The 18059-nt window shown below is 43.7% G+C and overlaps 2 protein-coding genes across 2 annotated transcripts in view; one reads left to right on the top strand and one right to left on the bottom strand.

Annotated features, from left to right (window-relative positions):
• The window catches only part of LOC124640608 (HEAT repeat-containing protein 5B), a 36097-nt gene extending 26605 nt beyond the window's left edge, over positions 1-9492 (top strand). Inside the window, exons 35-40 of the mRNA XM_047178447.1 lie at positions 232-531; positions 1134-1343; positions 5628-5767; positions 6256-6466; positions 6980-7125; positions 7392-9492. Coding sequence (XP_047034403.1) covers positions 232-531; positions 1134-1343; positions 5628-5767; positions 6256-6466; positions 6980-7125; positions 7392-7571 — 1187 coding nt within the window. The 3' untranslated portion in view covers positions 7572-9492. The remainder of the gene's footprint in view (positions 1-231; positions 532-1133; positions 1344-5627; positions 5768-6255; positions 6467-6979; positions 7126-7391) is intronic.
• Positions 9493-9709: 217 nt separating this feature from the next.
• Positions 9710-18059, bottom strand: part of LOC124640535 (tRNA (adenine(58)-N(1))-methyltransferase catalytic subunit TRMT61A) — a 61532-nt gene continuing 53182 nt past the window's right edge. Inside the window, exons 6-7 of the mRNA XM_047178315.1 lie at positions 11908-12037; positions 9710-9817 (exon numbers count right to left, since the gene is read on the bottom strand). Coding sequence (XP_047034271.1) covers positions 9744-9817; positions 11908-12037 — 204 coding nt within the window. The 3' untranslated portion in view covers positions 9710-9743. The remainder of the gene's footprint in view (positions 9818-11907; positions 12038-18059) is intronic.

Below are 18059 nucleotides of genomic sequence, written 5' to 3'. Positions count from 1 at the left end.
ATTCATGTATAACTTCACTAGTATATAACTTCATAGTGAGAAATTGATTTGAAAGCTTTATCCTTCACATTCAAAATCCTCTGAAACAAACATGATCGAGCAAGATGGTTCTACAAGATTGAAATTCCCTACTTATTGTTTGTTTAATTAATAGAAAGATCATGCAAACACTTGTCAAATGTCTCATTTTTTTGTTTAATACTATAAAACTAACCCCTAACTCTCTTCCAGAACTAGCACCAAACGAAGCAACAGACGGGTCGACCCCCCAATCAGTTCTCGAAGTGGTCCACACTCTAGGCGAGGGGGGGCCCACCGGCGACCTGCCCCCCGGCAAGTCCGTAGTCTTCGCATGTCTGGAGGCCTGTCTCTGTCTTCTTGTACGTCGCCTACCGAACCTGTCGCCGAAGAAACATGGTGGTGCCGTGGGCGTTATCGGAGTACCCAAAGGGCTGGGCGTCCATGGGGATACCTTGTTGGTTAAGAGTCTGTCGGCTATGTCAGAGCTTCCGAGTTTGACGAGTCCTCAGGGTAAGTTGGTTTTTGGTCTTATTTTGGATAAAAATAAGTAAAATAATTTTGAATAGGAATAAGTTAAAATATTGCTTATTTAGAACTACAGGATTTTTGTAATGTATAGGTACTAAATAGGTTCACAACCGTAAACTAAGGATTATATCTTGGCAAAAATTTTATAGGTCACAGGCAACTAATGTTGGAAACAAACTGTTTACATGAGCGGAGGTGACGACACAATGTTCATGACAAGACACTGGTGACTACTTGTATTAGTAATTTTCCTACTGACACTTTATTATTGGTAGCCACTGACCAGTCACTGTTGTCTAAAATGCCGGCCATACCCGCTACGGTCCACCGAAGAGGTCCACCTGTGCAGGTATGCCTAGAGGACGACCGGAAAGTGTGTGGGAATAGATCTGTGCCTAAGCGGCCGGCAATAGAATGAATCCAACATTGGGAATGCGCGCGGCCGCGGGCTTCGCGCGACTCGTATCTACAGTGTAGTTGCGCTTCATCGGCGCGGAGACGGCGCGGTGACGGCACCGTGTGTAGGAACGCTAAGGCCAATGGCACATTTTCACCAAGTCTCAATATATACTTTTTTGTTGCAGGAGCCCTCTCAATCCTACCAACCATCCTGTACCTAGCGACGGAGATCCTCCGCGAGAGTAAAGGCTCGGGTGCAGCCGCCGAGGCCGGCGTGGTGCTGCTGCAGCGAGCCGCCGAGTGCCGCGCCGTGCGCGTGCACGAGCACACGCGCACGCAGCACGCTCAGCTGCTGCAGAGTGCTCTCGCCAAGCTGGTGGAGAGGGTCAAGAGTGGTGAGTGTCTGTGCACGAGCACACGCGCACGCAGCACGCTCAGCTGCTGCAGAGTGCTCTCGCCAAGCTGGTGGAGAGGGTCAAGAGTGGTGAGTGTCTGTGCACGAGCACACGCGCACGCAGCACGCTCAGCTGCTGCAGAGTGCTCTCGCCAAGCTGGTGGAGAGGGTCAAGAGTGGTGAGTGTCTGTGCACGAGCACACGCGCACGCAGCACGCTCAGCTGCTGCAGAGTGCTCTCGCCAAGCTGGTGGAGAGGGTCAAGAGTGGTGAGTGTCTGTGCACGAGCACACGCGCACGCAGCACGCTCAGCTGCTGCAGAGTGCTCTCGCCAAGCTGGTGGAGAGGGTCAAGAGTGGTGAGTGTCTGTGCACGAGCACACGCGCACGCAGCACGCTCAGCTGCTGCAGAGTGCTCTCGCCAAGCTGGTGGAGAGGGTCAAGAGTGGTGAGTGTCTGTGCACGAGCACACGCGCACGCAGCACGCTCAGCTGCTGCAGAGTGCTCTCGCCAAGCTGGTGGAGAGGGTCAAGAGTGGTGAGTGTCTGTGCACGAGCACACGCGCACGCAGCACGCTCAGCTGCTGCAGAGTGCTCTCGCCAAGCTGGTGGAGAGGGTCAAGAGTGGTGAGTGTCTGTGCACGAGCACACGCGCACGCAGCACGCTCAGCTGCTGCAGAGTGCTCTCGCCAAGCTGGTGGAGAGGGTCAAGAGTGGTGAGTGTCTGTGCACGAGCACACGCGCACGCAGCACGCTCAGCTGCTGCAGAGTGCTCTCGCCAAGCTGGTGGAGAGGGTCAAGAGTGGTGAGTGTCTGTGCACGAGCACACGCGCACGCAGCACGCTCAGCTGCTGCAGAGTGCTCTCGCCAAGCTGGTGGAGAGGGTCAAGAGTGGTGAGTGTCTGTGCACGAGCACACGCGCACGCAGCACGCTCAGCTGCTGCAGAGTGCTCTCGCCAAGCTGGTGGAGAGGGTCAAGAGTGGTGAGTGTCTGTGCACGAGCACACGCGCACGCAGCACGCTCAGCTGCTGCAGAGTGCTCTCGCCAAGCTGGTGGAGAGGGTCAAGAGTGGTGAGTGTCTGTGCACGAGCACACGCGCACGCAGCACGCTCAGCTGCTGCAGAGTGCTCTCGCCAAGCTGGTGGAGAGGGTCAAGAGTGGTGAGTGTCTGTGCACGAGCACACGCGCACGCAGCACGCTCAGCTGCTGCAGAGTGCTCTCGCCAAGCTGGTGGAGAGGGTCAAGAGTGGTGAGTGTCTGTGCACGAGCACACGCGCACGCAGCACGCTCAGCTGCTGCAGAGTGCTCTCGCCAAGCTGGTGGAGAGGGTCAAGAGTGGTGAGTGTCTGTGCACGAGCACACGCGCACGCAGCACGCTCAGCTGCTGCAGAGTGCTCTCGCCAAGCTGGTGGAGAGGGTCAAGAGTGGTGAGTGTCTGTGCACGAGCACACGCGCACGCAGCACGCTCAGCTGCTGCAGAGTGCTCTCGCCAAGCTGGTGGAGAGGGTCAAGAGTGGTGAGTGTCTGTGCACGAGCACACGCGCACGCAGCACGCTCAGCTGCTGCAGAGTGCTCTCGCCAAGCTGGTGGAGAGGGTCAAGAGTGGTGAGTGTCTGTGCACGAGCACACGCGCACGCAGCACGCTCAGCTGCTGCAGAGTGCTCTCGCCAAGCTGGTGGAGAGGGTCAAGAGTGGTGAGTGTCTGTGCACGAGCACACGCGCACGCAGCACGCTCAGCTGCTGCAGAGTGCTCTCGCCAAGCTGGTGGAGAGGGTCAAGAGTGGTGAGTGTCTGTGCACGAGCACACGCGCACGCAGCACGCTCAGCTGCTGCAGAGTGCTCTCGCCAAGCTGGTGGAGAGGGTCAAGAGTGGTGAGTGTCTGTGCACGAGCACACGCGCACGCAGCACGCTCAGCTGCTGCAGAGTGCTCTCGCCAAGCTGGTGGAGAGGGTCAAGAGTGGTGAGTGTCTGTGCACGAGCACACGCGCACGCAGCACGCTCAGCTGCTGCAGAGTGCTCTCGCCAAGCTGGTGGAGAGGGTCAAGAGTGGTGAGTGTCTGTGCACGAGCACACGCGCACGCAGCACGCTCAGCTGCTGCAGAGTGCTCTCGCCAAGCTGGTGGAGAGGGTCAAGAGTGGTGAGTGTCTGTGCACGAGCACACGCGCACGCAGCACGCTCAGCTGCTGCAGAGTGCTCTCGCCAAGCTGGTGGAGAGGGTCAAGAGTGGTGAGTGTCTGTGCACGAGCACACGCGCACGCAGCACGCTCAGCTGCTGCAGAGTGCTCTCGCCAAGCTGGTGGAGAGGGTCAAGAGTGGTGAGTGTCTGTGCACGAGCACACGCGCACGCAGCACGCTCAGCTGCTGCAGAGTGCTCTCGCCAAGCTGGTGGAGAGGGTCAAGAGTGGTGAGTGTCTGTGCACGAGCACACGCGCACGCAGCACGCTCAGCTGCTGCAGAGTGCTCTCGCCAAGCTGGTGGAGAGGGTCAAGAGTGGTGAGTGTCTGTGCACGAGCACACGCGCACGCAGCACGCTCAGCTGCTGCAGAGTGCTCTCGCCAAGCTGGTGGAGAGGGTCAAGAGTGGTGAGTGTCTGTGCACGAGCACACGCGCACGCAGCACGCTCAGCTGCTGCAGAGTGCTCTCGCCAAGCTGGTGGAGAGGGTCAAGAGTGGTGAGTGTCTGTGCACGAGCACACGCGCACGCAGCACGCTCAGCTGCTGCAGAGTGCTCTCGCCAAGCTGGTGGAGAGGGTCAAGAGTGGTGAGTGTCTGTGCACGAGCACACGCGCACGCAGCACGCTCAGCTGCTGCAGAGTGCTCTCGCCAAGCTGGTGGAGAGGGTCAAGAGTGGTGAGTGTCTGTGCACGAGCACACGCGCACGCAGCACGCTCAGCTGCTGCAGAGTGCTCTCGCCAAGCTGGTGGAGAGGGTCAAGAGTGGTGAGTGTCTGTGCACGAGCACACGCGCACGCAGCACGCTCAGCTGCTGCAGAGTGCTCTCGCCAAGCTGGTGGAGAGGGTCAAGAGTGGTGAGTGTCTGTGCACGAGCACACGCGCACGCAGCACGCTCAGCTGCTGCAGAGTGCTCTCGCCAAGCTGGTGGAGAGGGTCAAGAGTGGTGAGTGTCTGTGCACGAGCACACGCGCACGCAGCACGCTCAGCTGCTGCAGAGTGCTCTCGCCAAGCTGGTGGAGAGGGTCAAGAGTGGTGAGTGTCTGTGCACGAGCACACGCGCACGCAGCACGCTCAGCTGCTGCAGAGTGCTCTCGCCAAGCTGGTGGAGAGGGTCAAGAGTGGTGAGTGTCTGTGCACGAGCACACGCGCACGCAGCACGCTCAGCTGCTGCAGAGTGCTCTCGCCAAGCTGGTGGAGAGGGTCAAGAGTGGTGAGTGTCTGTGCACGAGCACACGCGCACGCAGCACGCTCAGCTGCTGCAGAGTGCTCTCGCCAAGCTGGTGGAGAGGGTCAAGAGTGGTGAGTGTCTGTGCACGAGCACACGCGCACGCAGCACGCTCAGCTGCTGCAGAGTGCTCTCGCCAAGCTGGTGGAGAGGGTCAAGAGTGGTGAGTGTCTGTGCACGAGCACACGCGCACGCAGCACGCTCAGCTGCTGCAGAGTGCTCTCGCCAAGCTGGTGGAGAGGGTCAAGAGTGGTGAGTGTCTGTGCACGAGCACACGCGCACGCAGCACGCTCAGCTGCTGCAGAGTGCTCTCGCCAAGCTGGTGGAGAGGGTCAAGAGTGGTGAGTGTCTGTGCACGAGCACACGCGCACGCAGCACGCTCAGCTGCTGCAGAGTGCTCTCGCCAAGCTGGTGGAGAGGGTCAAGAGTGGTGAGTGTCTGTGCACGAGCACACGCGCACGCAGCACGCTCAGCTGCTGCAGAGTGCTCTCGCCAAGCTGGTGGAGAGGGTCAAGAGTGGTGAGTATACAGAGTTAGAGTAACACTCAATCCTCCCCATGTGAGAGGAGGCCTGTGCTCAGCAGTGTGAAGATAAAAAGGCTGTTACTGTTTTATAATAGCCACGACGGGTCTCGGTAGTGGATAATACAGTGTGTCCCTCGAATTATGGCACAGAAATATGGGTAGAAATGCGGGCCCAATTTTGCTGGTCATATTGCTATATCGCAAAAAAACTATCTTATATTTATAAACAATCCACCTACTTTAAGCACATTTTCGTAGAAAAATTCGACTTGTAAAGTGGCATACATGTCATTGGTCGATAGTGCATAAATATGATATTTTTTGGTATATTTTCATAACTAAAACCGCCTCTCTCCACACAGACGAGCCAGACCAGCGCATAGAGCCAGTGATAGGCGCCCGCGGCATGGCGGTGGTGCTGAACCGAGCCGAACCCGCGCCGCCGCTGCACTACCCCTGCATCAACCACTTCCGACAGTGCCTCGAGACCAACGATAACGAGGTATTTACTTATATATAGTGCCGATATCATCCTTCCTCCGTACGGACGAGCCGGACCAGCGCATAAACGAAGTAGACTTCTACCATAAGAAACCTTTTCCCAACAGACTTTCACCTCACGTTGTTCAGTTATGACGAAGTAAACTTGTAACAAAGTAAAAAGTTGAAGTAGTCGTGGTGGCGTAGTGGGTAAAGAACCAACCTCTAGAGTATGAGGGTTCGATTCCAGTTTAGGCAAGTACCAATGCAACTTTTCTAAGTTTGTATGTACTTTCTAAGTATATCTTGGACACCAATGGCTGATAAAAAGGGGAAGGAAAACATCTTGAGGAAACCTGGACTATATAGTCTGAAATTCACCAACCCGCATTGAGCAAGCGTGGTGATTAATGCTCAATCCTTCTCCGTGTGAGAGGAGTCCTGTACTCAGCAGTGGGACGATAAAAAGGCTGTAACAGTAACAGACTTGTAACATGACCTTCCCTGCAGACATTCTCGTCATGCTGCTCAGTGCTCCGCTCGGTGTGGTCGAGCAGTGCGTCGGCGTCGTGCGTGTCGTGGTGGGCGCGAGGCCTGGCCGCCCGCGTCATAGCTCGCGCGGCCGCCGCCCGCCGCCCTACCGACATGTCGCATACGAAGGCCGCAATAGCTGCCTTTGCAGCTTTGGATGAGCTGGTCAACGCTGCACCTGATTCTGCGCGTGAGAGTTTTTTGTTTTTTTTTGAGTTGGTGCTATGGTTATTTCGGATTTCAAATGTAATCAATAGCATTTTGATATAAGCCCATGCAAGTGATGTCAAATTCGTGAGTGAATAGTGCGTGTGATTTTTATGCTAAAACTAAATAAAGAATAAAAACTGTAGGTATCGAATCTAAACTTTAAATGTCCTGAGAAAATGTAGCTGTGCTTATTGTTTGTCTTCACGCAAGATAGTTAATGCAAAATTGATCACGTGTCATCTATTCAATCCACGCCTATCATACCGTGTTCTTAGTTTCTTATCAATGACTATATATTCTAATTATCACTGCCTCATTGTAAAATACACTTATACAAAAATTTATTTTATATGCTGCTATAGAAGAGGGCCCAAAAGGTAAAATAACCACACCTTACTTTAATTCTCATCTTCTTCATCTTAAATGTTCTGCACTTTCAAAATACTAGTCAAAAATCCTCGTATAATAATGAATCCTATTTCAACGTGTACAGGTATCAAAATGCTGTGGCTGTTGGTACCGATAGTGATATCGTACTTACGCGAGGGTGCGGAGTTGCAACGAGCGCCGCCGCACGTACGAGCGTTACACGAGTTCGCGTTACACTGGCTTACTAAAGTCGGACCTAAGCATCCACAGGTATGGCTGTCCTATACATTTAATATATATATTTATTATGTAAATAACATAAGCCCCATCCTAAGGTGTTTGGAAAGGATAAAAATTCGTAATTACTACGCCTCAATACTCTATTAAGAAAGAATGGAGTCTGAAAAAATATAATTGAAGAAATATTCTTTGATTGACTGTTTACACAGCTTTTTTATCATAAAATCCTAGTCCACTTAGATTTTTGTAATTTACTTTAACTGTCATTAATAATTTTGCCCTTCTTATTTTTTCAGGAATTCAAAACAATGATGCAACAGTCATCCGAGCTACGCAATAAGTTAGAAAACGCTCTCAAAGCGAACCAAGCGAGCGCTCGCTCCGGCCGCTCCGCGCAGTCGCAGCGACCACTATTCGACGCTAAACCAGCTAAACCCACCATACAGTTGAAAACAGACTTCAGTGATTTTAGGTAAACTTGTAAACAAAGAAATTGTGGAAAATTCAATTGCGAAATATCAATATTTTAATATCATGTTAGGTACTTTAACTATCCTTTCTTATAGGGTCTTAAACTTATGCAACTTATGCAATAAGCTGCCGAATTCTGCAAATATCATAAAATTTTTAGATCAACTGTAATAGTCAATGATATGGACAGAGAAATAATCCCAAAATAACTTGGGAACAGGGCAGAAAGAAGAAGAATCAATGATATAGAGCGGTATATTAAACGGATCTCATTATTTATCGAGTGTAGTCCTCTGAGAATTTCGTGCGGAATAAGTAAAAGTGAACTGATTTTATGACCCATGATTGTTAGGCTATATAATGTGCAATCGCAATAAAACAATAATTTGTAGCAGCCATTTGGTTGTTGCATGGCGCTTGCACGAAATACTAAAACAATGGTACAGATTTATATGAGAAACATGTAGTGAGTGTGAATCGCCTTATAACGAAAATAACATGAATTAGGGGTATTTTTGATTATATGAGACAACCAGTCATTTTAACAAAATATCTTTGTCGGTTTTATTGACTAAGTTCAGGGCCTAGCACTCTGAGACAGACCATTTTGTTGCAGATATGTTAAACTTTTATCGTCTTCAAAAACTTTAACTTAAAAACTTTTTCATATCTGTATAAAATGGTAATTTTATTTTAACCCGTAACATGTAAGAGACTTGATGTGGACGAAGTATGCACAATTTGGATAATCACCTGACTATAATATTAACCATTCCATAATTTATTAAAAGCATTTTCTTACAAACAACCTAAACTAAACTGGTAACAATTTATATTTACTAAAACTCCTCGTATTAGTACTTTTAAATATTATATATAGGAGTTTAATAATTTCTAGAACAATAATATTATTATGAAGTAGTTAGAGATGCGTAGCTATCTCGATAACGTAGATATTATAACCTTATTATTCGTAAAGAAAGTTATCTAATGATCTATGGAAATAGTAGCAATATTTCCTATGAAATTCATATGTTTTATTGTATTAATATTACTTGCAAATAATAATGAGACAAGAAGAATTGCCGTATAAAATAATATTTCATTATCTGCTGATAAACTTACGAATAAAAAGGGCGGAGTATTCCTAAACTGAAAACTGATATGATTATAATTAAATATTCGTAGTAAATATAGAAAATTATATAATAAAAAAATACTCGTATAATAGAAAAGTAACGTTTTTAACGAAATGAAATTATATGGAAAACAACAGTTCTGTGATAGTTCCTTATACAGTTTTAAATCATGATTTTCTATAGAGATTTGCGTTTGTAGATGGAATGGAGACAAGCGTTGAGCGGTTAGTTAAGGATTTTTTTAAACGTATTTTTTTGCTGAATACCAATTTTTACATAAATAAAAAAAATCTATCTATGCCAATATAATCTGTTTGGGCTGCGGGTTGTTCGAAAGAGATACCGTGGCCTTGGTACATAAAAGACCTATCACGGAACACGACGGTTTTTAGTCAGTGAGAGTCTGACACTCCCTCAACGCTGCTAACCCACAGCGGGAGGGGTCATTTGATGATTTTGTTTATAATAAACTTCAATTTGTGTCCATTCCATTTATTTTGTGTGTGTGGCGATAAAAGATCCAAAATGCCAAATTTTAATAAATAAGATTCCTCCTTATGCTTCCATTTTCATTACTACACATTTCTAATTTTACTTGTTCCTATACTATACACTAATATTATTTTAGCTTCGAAATATTTTAGATTTTAAGTTTTTGTCTTCGCAAGTCAATTATATTTAGCTCGTTTATTTTAAGAACATATAACCTTTATTTATTTAGTTTTAAGTTGCCAATCATTGTACCTATTTATAGCTTTGGTTCAATAAAGTATACCTATGAACAGTATTTGTTGATTTTTATTACTTTATCAGCCATATCCCGTGTGTTACTTATGGAAATTGATTTTTCACTTCAGTAGCTCAAACATGTATGTGCATTGTGCTTAAAAAACAGTAAGCAAAATATACTTTTGCTCACTAGGTTATAAGTATAATAAGATCGCCACTTCGGAAAGCGAGTGCGCAAGTAAAATGTCTTTTGGATGAACAGAAAATAATAATACTTTGAGTGAAAATAATTTATTCATTTATCAAGTTTTATACACTTTCATCAACAGCCATTTTGTCACCATTTTCTTCGTCATTTTCCGTTTTCGTTTTCTTTACTTTACCTAAAACAAAATACAAATAACTTAGTAAACTTCCAAAATGTTACACAAGAAAGAGTTCAACACTGATGGATGTTGGTAGATTTATGAAGACAAAAATGTGTCCTTATCTGTTTAGAACATGTTAGAAGTGGCACAGTGTTTGATTTCACTCAAAAATTTTCCCTATGCTGTTTGTTGCATAAATGAATCAAGGAATGCGTTTAAAATGGAAGAGTAGAACACCCACGTGTCTATTTCATATACTTTTTTTTATAAAAATTAATATCAATTTCATGACCTTGACCTAAAAAAATCAATAAAAAAATTATGTAAGCGTAACTAATTACGATAAATATATTTTTTTGATATCGTTCCATGAAGGATCTTTTGGCGCTTATTCCCCAGTTTTGATTTTTGAATTAACACCTTTGGTCACTGAGTTATTATTATTTTTTCAGATTTTTGTTTTTATTTTTTTTCTCTTAAATGACTTAAAAGTGCGGCTTGTGAGTAGCACTCAAAGATTGTTCTCAATTAGGTCTATCGTTGATAAAAAAACCACTATCCACTATCGCGGCGTTTGGGAGTTATTGAATTTCAAAATTTTATGTTAGGGTTGTCACACAACTTGACCTTTCATGTTTAGTTCGATTGTTTTCTTATATTAATTTCAGAGTTGATATTTTTTTCCTTTATTTACAAATCTATTTGTTTAGAAATAAAATATATCTTGTACACAGGATGTTGAGGTGTTAACAGACTGATCAAACAATCGACGTTGATCGAAGTCGATAGATTTACGTAATAAGCTTTGATCGACTAACGGAGACCGGTCAATTAATCATGTTTTTATTTCGATGAAGGTTCACAGGTAGCGTGGGAAAGGGTCCTTTCCGCGGGATGATGTGAACAATGTTCTCTTCCTGTCGGTATGCTCTCAGAGCAAGCGGCCGAATCGCGCAATAAATTTTGGCGCTCAGATAGGGAACATCACTGCCGAAAAATGAACAGGAGAAAAACTATGATCTAGAAGGATTTGTCTGCCGAAAGCTGTTCATGAACTTCTGAACCCAATCTACGAAGAAAACTTGCAGTTGGCAGAGGTCGATGATGAAGATCCATCGTTCGATGCATCTTCATCATTGGGCGATAATGAAAATCCATCCAATATTGATATTTGCACGCTGCTGGTACTTGAAAATGAAAATGATTTGTATGCGTCATAAAATCAATTAAATAATATAGAACCAACTTGCAAAAAGACACTATAACATAAAGTGATTTCCTCTAAGTTGTTTTTGGAATATAATGTGGCAAGAAGTATCTTATGTGTCGTTTTTGGATATAAAAATCATAATTTTTTCTATAAAAAATATATATCATATTTGTTTGACCTTAGTGACACCCCTAAATCGCATCATTTGACCTTTATTCATAACTCCCAAACGCCGCGATAGTGGAACGTGGTTTTTTTATGAACGATAGACCTAATTGAGAACAATCTTTGAGTGCTACTCACAAGCCGCACTTTTAAGTCATTTAAGAGAAAAAAAATAAAAACAAAAATCTGAAAAAATAATAATAACTCAGTGACCAAAGGTGTTAATTCAAAAATCAAAACTGGGGAATAAGCGCCAAAAGATCCTTCATGGAACGATATCAAAAAAATATATTTATCGTAATTAGTTACGCTTACATAATTTTTTTATTGATTTTTTTAGGTCAAGGTCATGAAATTGATATTAATTTTTATAAAAAAAAGTATATGAAATAGACACGTGGGTGTTCTACTCTTCCATTTTAAACGCATTCCTTGATTCATTTATGCAACAAACAGCATAGGGAAAATTTTTGAGTGAAATCAAACACTGTGAGTGGGTACCTAATTATATAAAGAGTGCATTGGAGAGCTCTTGATTGTCGGTCCTGCGCTTGGTCCTCGCGTGCATCCCATCAGGCTATGCGAGTGAAGGAATAGACAGTGCACCTGTATCTGCGCAAATGCTTGTGCACTATAATATGTCCTGCGCAGCTGGCTGATCTTATTTGAGAACAGTCACCGTGACCGAAAGCGGCTTTAGACGCAAATATTTATGCTTCATGTTACTTACTGCGTGCATATGGAGGCGGCAGCGTGGCGACGGTGAGGTAGCCGGTGTGGCCAGGCGTGCTCTGCGGCCACGTGCCGACCACGTAGCTCGTCTCACTGCTAGGCTTCTCCTCCACTGGCGATACTGAGCTCTGGGAAACGAGGAAATTCAATTATATACCATATAAGTTACCTACAGTGTGATTAACACTACTGGGATAATATAATTAAATTAAATAATATATTTTCGGACTCTGATCTGTCGATACGCTACTATTTTATAATCGTAACGCATACAACTTATGTCCTTATGTATACCGACTAAGTTAGTATGTACGTCAACAAATCCAGAAAATAGCCAAGGCAAAAAAACAATTTAAATTACCCACCACAAAAAAATATTTGAAGTAAGTACCTACCTAATGAACACAAAAATCGTAAATTACGCATCATCTGCCTATTTCTAATGGATATTAGTGGTTTGTCAGACGTTAATGACGTCATCGCATCCGATGCGCGTGAGTTGAAGGCTGTGAAGATTCGCAACTTAGAACTGAACGTGCGTGACGGACCGTGCCTATCCATGTAAGTGCGTAATTGGTTTGAAATCAATATAATTTTAATCAGGTTGCATAATAGCATTCACGATATGTTGTTTTAAGCCTAACTGAAACAGTGATGAAAAAAGTTTGAAAAAACTACATTAGAACTTATGATGGGACGTAGGTACTATACCTAGTAGCTTTTTGCAGGCCTGCCTAGATTACAATTTTTTTTTTGTAGAAAGACAGTTAATTGACTATGTGTCTCATTAATAGTACCATGCATTGTGGTTCCACTATGACACTCCTCCAATTTCTAAGCAAAAACCCAGTCCATCTTAAACGCTTGGTCACAGTTCAACAAGTAAGTCAGAGGTGAGCTAGGGCTGCGCTAAACGGCGGATGACGCCACCTCGTCATCAGCGGCTAACAGCGCAGACATGTGTTCTGCGCGCTATTACCCGCCTGCCGCTACGTGAGAGATGGTAGGACGCTCGGGCGCTTATATGAAATAAGCTCTGTAAATATTTGTGGGCAGTTAAATATGGAATGTTTGCTGTTCGTACAAAAATATCTTTTAACTTATCACAAATAAGTCATCATCTTCCTGCCCTGTTCCCAAGTCATTTGGGGTCGGCGCAACATGTCTTTTTCTTCCATTCCTCTCTGTCAGACGTCATACTTACATCCACTCCTTTTTGCTTCATGTCTTCTTTCAGGCAATCAATCCATCTTTTCCTCGGTCTACCTCTGCCTCTCCATCCCTCCACATTCATACTTAGCACACTCTTTGTAGCATGCGTTTCACACCGTCTCATCACATGCCCATACCAGGACAAACGCTGACCTCTCATTTTCTCTGTCACTGGCGCTACTTTCAGGCTTCCTCTGATATACTCATTCCTCACTTTGTCCATTCTGGTAACACCACACATCCATTTCAACATTCTCATCTCTGCTACATGCACTCTTTTCTCATCCTTCTTTTTCAATGCCCAACACTCTGATCCATACAGGACGACAGGTCTAATGACGGTTTTGTAGATTTTGCCCTTCAGTTTGAGAGGCATCCGTGGGTCATAGATAGTTATCACAAATAAGTGAAGAAATTTAAAGGCCATTGTTCCCGCCGAGTTACCGCAGACCCAAGATTACATTGCCTGCAGGATGGCCTCTCGGGCATCACGCTAAAACTTACGTAACCACAAAAACGGCGAAAACATCCAGTAATCTACTACCGTATTTAGGAAGCTTCATGAATTTTTCATTGCTCCTAAAGTGAATAGACCCATTAGGTACATGTGTGATAAAAAAATGAAGTCTATTGTCATACCCCAGAACCTTCATTCACGAGCGTACGTGAAGGGGTTCATATAGGGTAAAAAACTAAACTAAGGCTATATCAATATCATATATCATAAACTAGAAGCTCTGTTCACGAGTGTACGCGAAGGGGTCAGGGCGCGGGCGTAATTATCGATGACACGGCTGAAGCTCGTTGCAGCTCGTCCTTCAAACAATGCTATCACTTGCACCTGATTGTATTTATTTTAGTAAAACAATTGACTGTTCGAAGGTGGGGAGTGGATGGATACGGGCTGCCTTAGACCGGGATGGTTTTGGCGTTCTTTGAGGGAGGCCTACTATCAGAAGTAGACGGCAATTGGGTTATAATGATGATGAATTGCCTGTTGCTTAGGCCTGTGGATGGTGCCTAAGAAGTCTGAAGATTTGAGTGTATGCCTAAAAAGGTAAAGCAGAAAACACCAACACAACAGTCTGATCAGGAAAGTCAGAATTCGCTGACTTATCAATAGCAAAAACATGACCATATGTTGCTAAGTTTCTACCTTGTGGGCATGAGAAATCTTCTAAGGTGGTAACGTTCAGAACGGGCAGGGCCGGTAGGTTCGTGTGAATGAGGTAATAATATCATTAATATGTAAACTTAGATAAACAGGGTCATTAGTCAAACGATGAGGGCAAGCTTCAATCTTGATCCATGTTAATACGGATGATTCACAGACGTTTATATTTAATACCCGCTAATAGCGTAAGAATTATTATTTAAATTACAAATAGATTGTGCAACGTCTACGTAGGACGGTAATAAGCGTGGATACAACAAAGTTCAATGAAAATAATATTTTTGTACAAATAATTACATTGTAAACGATTATTTTGAGGTCTCACAAATCAAAAATATGATTGACTGTGAAATTGATTCAATGTAACGAAAGATGATTTCATATCTAGTTGCAATAAGACTTCGATTTTGATTCCTATTCCTTTAAAATTTTAATAGAGATTAAAAGAGGATGCCCTGTCATAGATACGTAGTAGGTTCTGAAACTTTTATATAGAGGTTGCGAAAGAAATTATAAGGCTGCTCAATACCTATCACTACGTACCCTACCCACCTCGTGCCTTACATTGTAATACACGAACAGACTATCGCAACTGTTGTAACAGTAAATATCGAGTGAAAATACAAAACAAAAGGATTATAGGGAGCCGGATTTAGATGCAGTCGCGTTTAGATTTAGCGACACCGACAATGCCCACCGAAAAACGCCCTTTCGTAATAAGGACTACGCACACCAACGACTTAGTCGCACGGCATTTACCTACAGTCTTTGAAAGTAAAGTAGAATTTAACTGATAACTTTGATTTAATTCTACAAGTGCTCAATATTCACATTTTAGCTGAGTGAGTATGAAAACTGCTTGTAGGAAAGCCATCAGGTCATGTATTTTCGAAACGCCCCTAAATCTTTTGACGCATTAAAATGGATAGTGAAAATGATCTATGTACCTATCCTGTGCTTACTCCCCAAATAAATTCATCTATTCTAAGGGCATTTAATCTACATAATGTACTTCGCAAATAGGAAAGAAAGGGTCTAGTTTTTGACCACTCTTACTTCGTACAAAATCTTCAATTTTTAGAAGCCCGTCTACGTAGTCTGAGTACCTGGTGAAATGACAAGGCGCTCGCGGTGGCGCCACCCGGCGTCTAATCACAGAGTGAGTCGCGCCAGAGATGTCCCCTCTCATTAGCGAGATTACCAAACGCGAGCTTTGTACTGCCGCTGTACAAACTAATGTTATTTATAAGGTTTGTGATGATGGAGACGATTGCGCAACTGTATTTTTTAGATAAGGTATAAGATCAAGATCTGTAATGAATGGAAGAAGTTTCGATTTTGAGAGCCCTAGAGCAAAATGGCTTCATAGAGAAAATTTTATTGAAAGAATACTTCCTAACTTATACCAACTACATTTTTTCTTCCTAAAAGGATTTAGCGAAGCTTTAAGGTTGTAAGTAGTGCCTGCACACCAAATTCTATTAAATGATCTCAATATGATTACATTATGAACTAGTTGTAAAAGAAAGAAAGCTAATAGAACTGGGGGATATACATACATCAATATGATCAATAGCGCAGGCGTCTATTCACAGAGTGAGTCGCGCGAGAGATGTCCCCTCTCATTAGCGAGATTACCAAACGCGAGCTTTGTACTGCCGCTGTACAAACCAATGTTATTTATAAGGAAGGTACGATTATGCAACTGTATTCGTAGATTTGGATCTGTGATGAATAGAAGAAGTTCCCACTTTGAGAGTTAGAGCCCAAAATGGCTCCATAGAGAAAATGCTATTGAAGGAATGGTTAGACTAGGTTTTTTTTTCTTCTAAAAGGATTTAGCGAAGCTTTAAGGTTGTAAGTAGTGCCCGCACAACAAATTCAATGAAATGAGCTGAATATGATTACATTATGAAATGATTATAAAAAGGACGATTGGTCGGAAATGTTTTTTATAATAAATAAATGTCGGGACACTTTTTTACACATGGTCGGTTAGCCCCATGGTAAGTTATTAATTAACTTGTGTTATGGGTGCTAACACAACTGATAAACTACATATAGCTACATATATACATATTTATAAATACATATTTTAACACCCAGACCACGGCCAACAAGCATGCTCATCACATAAATGTCGACCGAACCGGGAATCGAACCCGGGACCTCAGGTCCGGCAGTCCGGCATGGTGACCATTGCGCCAGCGAGGTCGTCAAAAATGTTAATAAAACTTGGGGATAAAAGTAAATATCATCAATAGCGCAGAAGCGCAGGCGCCTATTGAACCAACAATGTAGTACATTACTATAATCATGAAAACACTACATCCACACAAATATTAGCTTAAAGTCTAGAGCTCAATCGCTTTAATGACCACGTAAGTGTATAAACTTATAATTGGAAACCTTGACAGAGTTGTGGCGAAGATTACGCTAATTTAACCCAGCGAGTGTCTCTAACCGCAACTGAACTTCGTATTGTGACCTTGGCCTCTTCACAAACTTGCGTGTATTTACTTCAAAACCCAACACTACAGACGACTGAATAAATATCATCCATTACTCGAAGCATTACTATTCAAAACGCTGACACTTCATTTGATAGGCAGCCTCATGTTTACACTTGGTGACATTTGCATTAAACTTATTGAAAGTGTTAAGGAATTATTCAATGCGAATAATAATAAACTTGCACTTCGCTGCCACATTAACAGAGATATCAAGACATTAACCGTTGAAAAACAACATAATGTCGAAGGCATCGCTCGTTGTGCGCATAAGCTGCGCGCACGCACCGCAATTACGTAACATAAATCCAGAGTGGAACGCGCCGTGATCGATGGACCGCTGTGTTCCCAAACACAACAAAACCATGTCCACTTGTTACATTTTGATTTATTATATCAACTTTATTTAGATCGCATTGTTAATTTTAGTCAACCATATCTTACCTACGTTTTATTACTCAACAGTTAACTTAACAGCTATGCCTTACTTTGAATATATTAAAATACAATAACACATATTCGGTTTTACCTCCATCAGCGAACATAAAATAGATAAGCTTTTGTAACAAGAAATAAACGACGACGTACTCTTTCTAACACGAGCGATTAAACGCCCATAAAGCCCAGATTAAAACATAAAACCTTCATGCTGTCAACACAGAATTTAACCTCTCCACTGGATGACATAAACGAAAAAAGAAATAAAACGGTTTTGAAAAAAGAATAACGAGCAAAGAGGCGCATTAAGAATTGAGATAAGAGAGATGGACGGGCACTCAACGGCGCGCGGCCGACTTTATTATTTATTGACACTTAAAATAATTACCGGCCGGTTGGCCCGTGCCGAATGTGGCTCTCGTGTCGAAGACCTTACGCCAATGTGTTTGAACTGTAATAGATTTATTATTTGCGAGAGTAACGGTTTTAAAAGCAATTTATTGAAAACTTTTACTTATCGAATGCTGCTCGTGTAAAAACAAAAACTAGAACTGTAGGAGTAAGCAATGATGGGTTAGAGTTGCGTATAGTACCTATCATTATGCCAATTCTGATAGCAAAATATTTTCTGTCCTCATACATAAGATAGCTCAGAAAACAGATCCCACATCCTTTCCTCCTACCAAATCTTCGAGACATTTTACTACCTTCCTCACTTCAAAAAACAAAAGAACGAGAACAAAATACCCAGAAATTCGATATGCAAATGATTCGTCCCATAAAAGAAACATCGATAAAACGTCAGCGAGTTGCCAA

This window comes from Helicoverpa zea, chromosome 21 (genome assembly GCF_022581195.2).
Source record: "Helicoverpa zea isolate HzStark_Cry1AcR chromosome 21, ilHelZeax1.1, whole genome shotgun sequence".
In the NCBI taxonomy this organism is placed as follows: Eukaryota; Metazoa; Arthropoda; class Insecta; order Lepidoptera; family Noctuidae; genus Helicoverpa; species Helicoverpa zea.
This window is presented reverse-complemented; position numbering and strand designations above follow the sequence as displayed.